We start from the raw sequence: 12,934 nt of genomic DNA, 5'->3' as shown, positions 1-12,934 counted from the left end.
TGTTATCCTGATTGGCTTACCCCTAAATGTAATCTGCTTCCTTTCTCTTGTAGCTTTTAAAATTCTCTCCTTATTCTGTATGTTGGGCATCTTCATTATAATGTGTCTAGGTGTGGATCTCTTATGATTTTGCACATTCGGCGTCCTGTAGGCTTCTAGGATTTGGGATTCTGTCTCATTCTTCAAGTCTGGGAAGTTACTTGAATGATTCTGATTTTTTTGTTTTTCTTAATAGTAGCAATTAAAAAAAATACATAAAACAAGGTTTTCATAATAGGGACTTTTTGAAAAGCCAAGACCACCCTTTTCTCTTTTCTTTAATCTTGCTCATCATTTAAAACTCATTGTTTTAGTTTTCTTTTTTCTTTTTCACTTTGAATAGACATTAAGCAGAATCCCTGTCTTTTAGTCTTTTTTCCAATTGTTCACTATGGCAATTACTTTTTTAAATGTTAAGGATTATTGAGATATAATTTACCCTTCTAGGTAAGTTAACTTGTATTTTTTAAACAATATTTTTTTTAGTTGTAGATGGATATATGCTGAGGATCAAACCCAGTGCCCCACATGCAAGGCAAGCACTCTACCACTGATGTACAGCCCCTGCCCAGTTAACTTGTTTTTAAATACAATTCTATGAGTTCTGCAAATGCAAGCAGTCATGTTGTTATTTAGTAGAGATGAGCAGTTGGTTACATAGCAAATCACAGGTTATCTTCATATCTTGGAAATCCCTTTAGTAGCACTAGGATAACTTATGATGGGTTACTGACCCCAGTGCCCACATTAACATGGTGTTGACTTGTAAATGAATCCCCACTGAATGGAAAAGACACAGAGACAATTCCTGGAAGGACCAATCAGGGTCAGAAACTCTGATGCCTTGTGGGAAAGAGGAATTGAATACCTGATTGGCAAAGAATATAGAAGGTGGTCCCCACTTCCCAGGTCAAACATCAAACAGCAATAATTTTGGAGACAGCATTGTTTCCTTTCTCATTCTTGCTCAGAGAAGTCCCACTCTCTCCCTTGAAAATGCTCTGTGCTTGAGCCTGACTCTACTTTTCACCCAACTCTCATTTTGCTTCCACTGAACCTTCACTTGTGAAAGCAAAAATAACCAAAATGGGGAACAGGACTTCAACAGATCAGCAAGCTTTCTATTAAGTAATGGAATGGCACATTTTCAGGAGAGAACATGGAAACTGGTTACAAAAGGGGTCTGATTTTTATAGGGGTTAAGTGAGAGTTAATCATAGAAGAATGTTAGTGTGACTTAATCATTAGAGACTTAATTAAAGCAGAAAGTGTTGGTTGAGCAGTCAGGAAAATAGTTGTTGAACCATTGATTGTGAGAGTTCAGAGCCTGTTGTTTTCCTTCTCTCCCAACCTGTTGACCTCCTTTCTTCCTGTTTTTTTTTTTTTTGTTGTTGTTGTTGTTGTTGTTGTTGTTTTCCGCATCCTTCAACTTGAATAAAATTATCTTGCTTGACTTTCAGTGTCTGGCTTTAAATTTTCTTTCCTCTGAACAGAGGAACTGAAGTTTGGAGCTTCAGCTCCCTGCTCTTCTGTGATAATGTCACTGCCACTAAAATAAAAGTGTAGACCAGCTATATATCAAAAGTTCCTTATGTTGCTCCATTCCTCCACCACTAGCCCTTGGCAACCATTGATCTGCTATCTGTCCCTGTTGTTTTGCCTTTTCCAGAATGATATTTAAATGGAATCCTATTATATGGAACAAAAGCTTGCACCTTTTGGTGGTGAGAGGTAGTGCTGGGATTGAACCCAGAGCTACCCTCATTCTAAGCATGCAGTCTACTACTGAGCTATGCCACCATTCCAGTTTGTACCTTTTTTATTTCTAAATAGTATTTCATTGTATGAATATGCCAGAATTTGAATATCCATATGCCAGTTGAAGAACATTTCAGTTTGTTTCAGTTTCTGGCTGTTACGAACCAAATCACAATAACATTCATTTAGGAACTACTTTTTAAAAATAGGAATTGTTTAGAGATGCCCAAGAGTGATCAACTGGCCAGTGTGATAGTATGGAAAAAGACTGAGTGGAAAGACATCATAAAACATGGAGTCTCATACTAATTTTATATCAGTTCTCCATGATTCAGAGAGTTGAGCTGCTCTCTGCCTTTTTTTTTTTTTTAAGAAATTGTGTATGATTTAGGGCTTATTCTAGTTTTAAAATAACATGATTTTGTGCTATATAGGTAAGGCATTTATTGTTGTATTTTCTGAGAAATTATAAATGATCATACAGTAAGCAAAAATAACCAACATGGTTTTGGCACCATAATGAAAATACAAATAACCGAGACAGAAACAAACCTCAAATGGGTCAGCCAGCTTTTCTTTATTCCTCAGTGTAGTTAATTAATCAGGCATGGAAGGGCTCATTTTCTGGTTATGGAAATGGCCTGCAGGTTACAGAAGAAGTCTGAGTTTTATAGTTTACAATAAGAGTGAATTAATTATTGGAGACTGTGGATGTGCTGTTCGGACAATCAGAGACCTAGTTGTGCAGGTTAAAATTTTAACTTAGGAAGACAGTTGTAAGAATTTTGAAACTCATTGTCACTGGGAAAAGCTCAGAGCTTGTGTTCCCTCCTTATCTTCCTTCCTCTGGAACCCGTTGTTACCTAGAGCTTCACTATTTGCTTTTCTCTTTCTAGGACTCATTGGCAATGGGGAATGGTTAAAGTTCAGGGCCCAGCGGTTCAGTATCCACTTCCTACCTTCAGGACCCACTATGGTTGGGAAGGGGTGTTTGCTTTCGGTGGAGATGCTGGGGATGAACCCAGAAGGCATGAAAGTTTGCTTTTTCCCTTGGGGCCCATTGTTACTAAGAAAGGATATACTGGGAGAGGTTTAATGTTTGGCTAATTTCCCTCTCTCCTCCTGAGCCACACTATGTGTTTTTCCTCAGGGGCTGTCTTGTAGGAATATTATTTTGCATAATCCTTCACACACATTTTATAAAACTAAATTCTGTAAAATATGTATAATCAATATTTAAATTTAGAAGTCATTTTGTCTCTAAGTCCGATCACAAGTAGTTTGAAAAATAACAATTTGTTTAATGAATTTTAAAGGTCCCTATAATTAATCTTAGGCTTTTTATTAACTGTGTGATCCAACTGATTTTGCATTGAAAAGTTATTTTGATAAAAGTTTTTGGTAAATGTTTTCTTTCAAAATATCTTAGACTTTATTTTTAATACTTTTTTTTTTTTTTTTTTAAATTTAGATGGGTCTAGGAAAGACAATCCAGGCCATTGCAATTGCTTACTTCTATAAAGAGGAATGGCCTCTTTTAATTGTGGTGCCTTCATCCCTGAGGTGCTCCTGGACAGAAGAAATGGAGAAGTGGATTCCAGAGTTAGAACCTGAAGAAATCAATGTTATTCAGAATAAAACTGATGTTGGGTAAGAACAACTTTTTTTTTTTTTTAAGAGAGAGTGAGAGAGATAGAGGTAGAGAGAGAGAGAGAATTTTTTAATATTTATTTTTTAGTATTTGGCGGACACAACATCTTTGTTTGTATGTGGTGCTGAGGATCGAACCCGGGCCGCACGCATGCCAGGCGAGCGCGCTACCGCTTGAGCCACATCCCAGCCCCAAGAACAACTTTTTAATCTTTAAGGAAAATAAAAACTTTTTGTGTGTATTTAGTATATTCTTATGTTTTGAATGGAATATAACCTATAATTAGATCATCATTTAGCAGTAAGAGAGTAATGTAAAGAATTTGACTTTATATTTTACAATTTGAATTATTTATCTAAAATACACTAACATATTTAATCTAAGTTCCCTTATACTTTATTATTTATTTATTTATTTGATTATTTATTTATTTATTTTTGGTACCAGGGATTGAACTCAGGAACACTGAATCACTGAGTCACCTTCCCAGCCCTATTTTGTATTTTATTTAGAGAGACGGGGTCTCACTGAGTCGCTTAGTGCCTTGCCTTTGCTGAGTCTGGCTTTGAACTTTCAAATCCCCGTCTTAGTCTCCTGAGCCACTGGGACTATAGGTGTACGCCACCATGCCCAGCCAGCCCTTATATTTTAAAAGTAAATATAAAATATGTATACTTCTAAAGATATATGTATTTACTTTACATATACTTAAATATGCTTAAAACTCTTTTAGTTTTCAAAAATAAAGTTTACAATTTTTCAAAGATTAACTTGAAACTGGATGAGCTTTTATGTTCAGAAACCATGGTGAATTTTGCTTTCCAAGTTGTTAGTTAATACACAAGTTTTATGTGATGCAAAATTAATATTACCAAGTTCAATTTTATTCATATTATTTTATAATTTTGATAATTTATATTATGAAAACATTAGCTTAGTGAATATTAGAAATCAACATTCTAAAAATCTATCATAGAATTGCTAGGATATTTTCTCATTTTCTTTATAGCCATTGGGATAATCAACTGATTTGAAAATTCATAAATTAAATTTCATAAATCAAATTTATTGATTTAAATTATCATTTTCAAAGGTTCAAATTATTGGTTTTGAAAGCAGCACACAAAGTTTAAAAGCAATACATCTACCTAAAATAAATATCTATTAATACTTAGACTTTTTATGTGTGTGTGTGGTATTATTGCATTGTACTATCTTCTATAAGACTCTTGGTATATAGTGTAAAAAGCTTTGCATTCATGAATGTGGAAAGAGTTAACAGAGAATAGGTTTCAACATTGGAACCCTAATTCGTTAGCATATGTGTTTATGGGTCCAAAGAAATTTGGCCACTATTTGCATGAATAAATTAAAATGTAGGCAATCATTATGCATAATTTTTTTTATTCTCCAATAAAACTGCATCAAATTGAAAAGACAATAATCTAGATGATATTGAATGTATTAAGAGGATTTTCATTTTTCATTAATCATTTTCTTTTTGTTATATATTATTTAAATGTCTGCATTTAAATATTCTTAAAAATGTCTCCTCTGCATCTTGTTTTTTATAATTTTTATTATTAGTTGTTCAAAACATTACATAGTTCTTGACATATCATATTTCATACATTTGATTCAAGTGGGTTATGAACTCCCATTTTTACCCCGTATACAGATTGCAGAATCACATCAGTTACACATCCACTTTTTTACATACTGCCATACTAGTGTCTGTTGTGTTCTGTTCCTCTGCATCTTTTATTGAATTTATATCACCTAGTTTTATTATCATTTAAGAAATATACTCTCTTGAAATTAAATAGTGGCTAATACTTTTATTTGAATAATATTTGGGATATGTTAGATAAGACTACAACCCCAGTGTATGTTTTCTGAAGGATATTAACTAAGGGCAGAAAAACTACCTAGTCTTTCAGATTCTTAATGAACTACCTTTAGGTACATACCAAACTGTGCCAACATGTGCTTATGACAAATACATGTATTTTCCCTGGCATATTATGGCAGTTATGCCTAGACTGTGCACTGGTTAAGACATGGCAAGATAGAAGCCACAGAGACTCCTGCATTGGTCTTCAAAGCTTTTGTCTTATGTATTATTACTTACAGTATACCTAAGTTAGTAATATTAACCTTATACTTTTTTTCTGCAGGCTCTTTTGATGTTTGAATACAGTAAGAGAAGCATAGGTCTCTGTATAAAATAGATTTATAGAGGGCTTAAAATACAGTTACCATTTAAGAGCTCTGATGTTCTGTCAGAGGGTAGAGAATGGCCCTCTGTATTTTTTCATTGGTGATATAGAAAATGCAAAAGTGATATCTTTTAATGTTCAATTTATTTAATGAATTTATTTATCTCATTCCAAAAGTGTTTATTGGTAGCAAAGCACTGTATATACAAATATCAATAAAACTCATTTTCTACCTTTAACAATCTCATTCTACAGTAATGGAGATATATAAATATAAAATATGTAAAAATATGTAAATGAATAAAATATTATAGATATGTGAATTATGGAGATCAAAAGATCAGAATTCTCTTTAGCTAACTGATTCTCTATATAAGATAGTAAGCTCCTGCTCTTCTAAAAATATCCTTGAGCCAGGGGATGACTGAGGGACTCCATTGGCGAGATAGATATATATATATATTTTTTTTAAGTTGTATTTGAACACAACATCTCGATTTTATTTATTATGTAGTGCTGAGGATCGAACCCAGGGCCTCTCACATGCAAGGCGAGCACTCTATCACTGAGCCACAACCCCAGCCCCTCCATTGGCCTTTACTGGGTAGCATCAGGAATGTGAAATGGCCTGTAGTACAATTGTATAGCCCTGTTTTCCTAAGTATTATGATAAGCACAATACTAATATCACCCAGGTTAAAAAAAGTGCTATTTGTAGGAAGTTTCATTGAAGATTCAATTAATATTTGAATATGCACTTTTTGTATGATCCTAGGTGCACGAAAATGTTGTCAGAAAATAATTTTCTTATCCTAGTAAAATGTGGCTTTCAGAATGTTCAGGTATTCCAAAGATAACTCAACCAGAATTTTGGTTTTGCCTACCAAAATTTTATATATTGGATCTTGGTTTTTAATCATATTTAAGAACTATAAAATCTTAAGAGAAATTGAGTTTCAGCAGTAACAGTGGCCCACTTCACCTTTTGAATATTACCCTTGCTGCTTATGGACATGTTTTTCTTTTCCTCTTCTCCCTCTCCCTTTCCCTAACCTGGGATCAGGGAATAAGATTACCTTGAGTTATCTGTTTTCCATAGGAAGGAGATGTAACCTGGAGATCTAGGAAGTGACTATCTCCCAAATTAAAAAGTGAATTTCAACATACCATCAGGGCACACCTGGAATGTAGCCTTTGAAGAGCTTCTTTAAAAGTCCTTTCTTTTCCCTGTTGGTCAGAACCAGAGCCTCTGGGACAAGAATCCCCTGTGCTTCTCCTTTGCTAGCAAAGCATTAAGGCTTCTTTTTCTCAAAACCTTTTCCTCCTTATTGGATTGGCATCAGGGACGAGGACTTTCGGTAACAATACCATCTCCTCCTGCTTCTCCTCTTTTCTTCCTTTTTCTTATGATTTTTTCTCCAAAAAGTTATATTGTTTATGATAAATTAATCACTGGATTTTCTATTCTAGGAGAATATCGACCAGCAAAGTGACAGTTCTGGGTTATGGTCTTTTAACCACAGATGCATTGACTTTGATAGATGCACTGAACAATCAGAACTTTAAAGTAGTTATAGTGGATGAATCACACTACATGAAGTCCAGAACAGCAACCCGCACCAAGATTTTATTGCCAGTGGTACAGAAATCAAGACGAGCCATTCTTCTTACAGGAACTCCAGCTTTGGGAAGGCCTGAAGAGGTATTAAAATATTTATTCACTGGGCTTTTTTTTTAAAAAAAAAAGAGAAGGGAAATTAAATCAGTCATCTGTTTTGCATTTTTCATTAAAAATTAGATGCATCAGATGTCAAAGATTACATTGGGATTTTCTAGGCAGCTATTAGTCATTAAATATTTCTTTTATTATGGCTGCTTTATCTGTTTACATGTAAACCTTAGCCATACTTGTGTATTAAAAAAAATAGTGTATGTGTGTTTGTTTTTGAAACTGGGATTGAGCCAAGGGGCACTTAACCACTGAGCCCCAGCCCTATCCCTTTTAATTTTTTATTTTTGAGATAGGGTCTTACTAAATTGCTTAGGGCCTCACTAAGTTGCAGAGGCTGGCTTTGAACTTCTGATCCTCCTACCTTAGCCTCCCAAGCTGCTGGGATTATAAGGCGTGTGCCACTACACACTGCTTAAAAAATAGTTTTAACCTTTATTTTAAGGTTTCTATATTTAGTACAGATTTGTAATATTCCTCACACAAGTACATAAGTGCTTTAGGGTTGGGTTTGAATCTAATTCATTTGTTTTATGACTACATTGCAGAACTTGTCTCTGTTCCTTTTGTACTTTAAGATCCACATTTGGGAAGGTAGCAACTAGAGCTTGTCTGTAGACCAATAAGCTGTCCACTTAGAATGGAGGAGTAAGGCATCCGTTTGATACCCCATTTAATTTTACCACTCTAAGAGGCAGATGGGGTTTGGAGTGGTTACAGGTTTAGGAAGAAGAAATAGTGGATGCAATTTTCATCATTCTTTAAAGGTCAATGTTCCCTAAGGAAGCCCTGTCTTCTAATGAACACTGAGCCACAGAATAAACATGGCTTGTTGTCTCATAGGGTTGCTAGGATAATTAAAGGAGTTATGGTTTTGAACATACCGTAGCCGTTTACCCAGGTAGATTATAAGCACTTAACATATGGTAGCTATTATTCATTATTATGCCAAACCTGGGTGACAACTATTATCATTGTATCTCTAGTATGACCTAGGCTCTACTTTTAAGTTCTCTCCCTGGAAGGCTTCTGGGATACATATAATGCTAAATACATAGTGCGGAGAAAATATTTAATTTACTCTTGGAAGTGGCAAGAGTGGCAGTGGGAAAGTAAACTCCTAGTAACTTACTTATGTTATGTTCCAAAATTATGTCATTGAATAAATAGTAGGAATGAAACAAGGTACAGTGGCATATACCTGTAACCCAACAACTTGGGAGGCTGAGGAAAGAGGATCACGAGTTTGAAGGCAGCCCAGATAACTCTGTCTCACAATAAAAATTAAGAGATGTTGAGGACAGTAGAATCAAATCAGGGGTAGAATACTCTTAGTTTCAATCCCCAGTAACACAAAATAATAATAATGATAATCGTAATCATAATGGTGATTATACCTTTAAATATCATGAAATGTATTAGTACAAGAAAGAATATGTAACAAACATCTATTTAAAATAACAAAAATATAATGAATACCATCTACTTATTATCTAGCATAAGAAATAGAACATTGACAATATAACATGCCCCTGTGTCCCACTGTGGTCATGTGTCCATAGTTTCACCCTTTACCCAATGTAGCCACCGTTAAAGCAAGGGTGATAAATGTAAAGTTTGTTTTCGGGACTCTTTAAGAAAAATAATATTGGCCAGGCATGGTGGTGCATGCCTGTAATCCCAGTGGCTTGGGAGGTGGAGGCAGGAGGATTGCTAGTTCAAAGCCAGCCTCAGCAATTAAGTGAGGTGCTAAACAACTCAATGAGACCCTGTCTCTAAATAAAATACAAAAATTAGGCTGGGGATGTGGCTCAGTGGTTGAGTGCTCCTGAGTTCAATCCCCAGTACCAAAAAAGGAAAAGAAAAAGAATATAGATGACAGGTAACATACATGTGTGAAGGGACTGTGGCAAAATGGAGGAACTATGTTCTTCTGAGGGGGACAATCACTTTTTTCCAAGGAGTGGATGCCATAAGGAGGGGGAAAAAAAGGAATATAAGATTTCAAATGATAAGTTAGGGATTTTGATATGGGGAAGTGTGAATCCTCCAATTTTGTTATTCTTTTTTTTTTTTTAATGTTTTAGTTGTAGATGGATACAATACCTTTATTTATTTGTCTTTATGTGGTGCTGAGGATTGAACCCAGTGGCTCACACATGCTAGGCAAGTGTTCTGCCACTGAGCCACAACCCCAGCCCTTGTTATTCTTTTTCAAGATTATTTTGGATATTCTGGGTCCCTAGAATCTTCGTATAAATTTTGTTTTGTTATCAGGTTTGTCAGTTTTTGCAAAGAATTCAGCTTTAATTGTTACAAATACCATGTTGAATGTATTGATTGTTTTGGAGAGTATTTCCATCTTAACAATATTTAGTCTTCAAATCTATGAGCATGAGATATATTTCTATTCATTTGTAAGTCTTATTTATTTTTCCCCAATAGTACTTTGTAATTTTCACATCTTATGATGCTTCTGTTAAATTTAATCCTATTTTATTTTTTTTTATTTAACTATAAATGAATTTTTTTCTCAATTTTGTTTTTGATTGTTTATTGTGGTATAGAGATAACAATTTAATTTTGTGGATTTATCATATACCTTGCAAACTTGCTGAACTTATTTATTAGTTTAATATCATTTAGGGTTTTCTATATAAGATCATGTCACCTATTGAGAGTGATAGTTTTACTTCTTTCCAATCTCAATGATTCAGCCTTTTACTATAAGTATAATGGTATTTGAGTTTTTCCAAGATTTTCTTCAAGTTGAGGGAGTTCCTTTCTAATCCTTTTTTACTGAGTATTTAATTCTGAAGGGATGTTGAATTTTATCTAGTACTTTTTTGTATCTATTGATATATCATGCAATTTTTCTTTTTGTTTCTTCGGAGGTTGAGAAAAATAGTTCAAAAGATAGTGGTGATTAATGCACAACTTTGTGAATATACTAAAAGCCATTGAATTGTGTTCTAACCAAGTATGAACTTTACATTTATGAGTTATATCTCAATAACACTATTTTAAAATAACAATATAAACTACTATGTATAGCCTATCAGAGGTGAAAAATGAAAAAAAAAGTGACATTATTAATGTGAGGATAAATTGGGATAGTCTTCATGGGCCAACAGGGTAACATCAATCAAGTTTTTTTTTAAATATTTATTTTTTAGTTGTAGTTGGACACAATACCTTTATTTTTATGTGGTGCTGAGGTTCAAACCCAAGGCCTCACACATGCTAGGCGAGCACTCTACCACTGAGCTGCAATCCAGCCCAATATCCATCAAATTTTAAGACTGTTTTTTAATAATCATCAAGAATACAAATAATAAAGCTGGTGAGGATGCAAGGGGAAAAGGAACACTTACAGAGTTATGTGGGATTGTAAATTAGCATATTCATTATGGAAATCAGTATGGAGATTTCTCAAAAAACAAGGAATGGAACCACCATGTTACCCAGCTATTCCACTCCTCAGTATTTCTCCAAAAGAACTAAAGTCAGCATACTATACTAATATATGCATACCCATGTTTATAGCAGCACAATTCATAATAGCCAAGTTATGGAACAAGCCTAGGTGTTGTAAACAGATGAAGGGATAAAGAAAATGTGGTATACATACACAATGGAGTTTTATACAGCCATAAATAAAAACTAAAGTCATTTCCAAAAAAAATTTCCAGAAAAAAAAAAAAAAAAACTGGAGAGCTTCATGTTAAGTAAAATAAACAAGACTCAGACAGTCAAAGATTATTTGTTTTCTCTCATTTTATGTAGAAGACAGAGGGGGAAAAAGGACGAAAGAAAAGGATTTTCATGAACAAAGAAGGGGGACCAGTAGAATAGAGGATGAGAATCAGGGGGAGAGAGGAGGGGAAGAAAGGGAGACGTAATAGGCACTGAATATGGCCAAATTATATTATGTGTGTGTGTGTGTGTGTGTGTATAAAATACTTAATGAATTCTACTATTTTGTAAAATCATAAGGCAGCAAAGTAAGTAAATAAATTTATTAAAAATTAAAATTGGAAAGTGAAAAACATGGCTTAATTTTAACTTTTCCACTTCTAAAAACATATTCCACAAAACTCATCCAATAAAAATAAAGGTAGGCCAGGTATGGTGGCGTATGTCTGTAATCCCAGAGACTGGGGAGGCTGAGACAGGAGGATTACAAATTCAAAGGCCACTTCAGCAAGTTTTAGTGAAGCCCTAAGCAACTTAGCAAGACTCTGTCTCTAAGTAAAATATAAAAATGGCCTGGGGTTGTGGCTCAATGGTTAAGTTTGCCTGGGTTTAATCCCTGGGACCAAAATACATATACAAATTAATAAATAAATGTAGATGGATAACAGATAGATAGTTGATACATATACATCCACAGAATTATATGATGTTATTAATTTTTGTAATTACATAAAAACTAGAAATAGCTTTTATATTCAATATCAGGAATCTGTTTAAATATTAACAATATGTATACTTAATAATGGGTGGCTATTTAACCTCTAAATAGTACTTTATTATCATATTGCATTGGTTATATAATTTTTCAAACCAAATAAAAATGTGTATGTACTTTACATGTTTAAGGGACAAAAAGATATATTTGGGGGACAAAATTTTATTTGAGTAACAATATGTATAATATGATCCTCTTGTAATAAAAGAGTATATATATATATATATATATATATATATATATATATATATATGCGCCATGTAGGTATGAAAAACTGTATAAGTTTTTATGTTTAAGAAACACATAACTGTTACTCCTGAAGAATGGATGGGTGGGTGGAAAGAAAGAAGAGGCACTGAAGAAGTAGATTTTATTTTATACATTGTAATATTTTATTAACTTATTTTATCACCATAATAATACTTGAAAATATTTCAACTTATTGAGTATAGTTGTATTATTACAGCTTTTCATGCAGATTGAAGCTCTTTTTCCACAAAAATTTGGAACATGGACTGACTATGCCAAAAGATACTGTAATGCACGTATCAGGTATGACGTTATTTTCATGAGTTTTTATCCTTCACATTTCCTGTGAACTTTAAGCTTCATTAATCATTCTTTGTTCCAGTGTTTTCCAAACTTGTGGTACTTATGGAGTAATTCCTTCAAGTAAAAGCTTGTGTGGATGAACTATATCTAAAATAAATAGATAATGGCAAAGTGGTTTTTTAAAATTTTTTGCTTTTTACATTTCACTTTTTTATCTTTGTAATTATTTTTATTGACTAGATCTACATGCATATATATAAAAGTAAAAAATGAGTGCTTCTTCCTCCGTGGTCTCCCAGCCATATAAGTTCCCCCTTTTTTAAAAATATAACCCAATTGAGTCAAATGTATGAAAGATGATATATCATGAGCTTTGTAATGTTTTGAACAACCAATAAAAAAAATAAATAAATAAAAAAAAGAAAATTGGTATGGAGACACCTCAAAAGACTAGGTACAGTACCACCATATGACACAGCTATACCACTTCTAGGTTTTTACCCCGAAGAATTAAA

The 12,934-nt window shown here is 33.7% G+C and overlaps 1 protein-coding gene across 7 annotated transcripts in view; it reads left to right on the top strand.

Moving 5' to 3' along the window:
- Zranb3 (zinc finger RANBP2-type containing 3) overlaps window positions 1-12,934 on the top strand; it is a 224,187-nt gene that overhangs the window by 106,934 nt on the left and 104,319 nt on the right. For 5 of the 7 annotated variants that reach the window (XM_048812202.1, XM_048812201.1, XM_048812199.1 and 2 more), the window contains 3 exons: window positions 3,269-3,447; window positions 7,138-7,369; window positions 12,334-12,419. In XM_048812202.1, the coding sequence (XP_048668159.1) occupies window positions 3,269-3,447; window positions 7,138-7,369; window positions 12,334-12,419 (497 nt within the window). Of the gene's footprint in view, window positions 1-3,268; window positions 3,448-7,137; window positions 7,370-12,333; window positions 12,420-12,934 lie in introns of those variants that run through there. The other 2 variants (XM_048812203.1, XM_048812204.1) reach the window with 2 other exon arrangements.

This window comes from Marmota marmota, unplaced genomic scaffold, assembly GCF_001458135.2.
Source record: "Marmota marmota marmota unplaced genomic scaffold, marMar, whole genome shotgun sequence".
NCBI lineage: Eukaryota > Metazoa > Chordata > Mammalia > Rodentia > Sciuridae > Marmota > Marmota marmota.
This window is presented reverse-complemented; position numbering and strand designations above follow the sequence as displayed.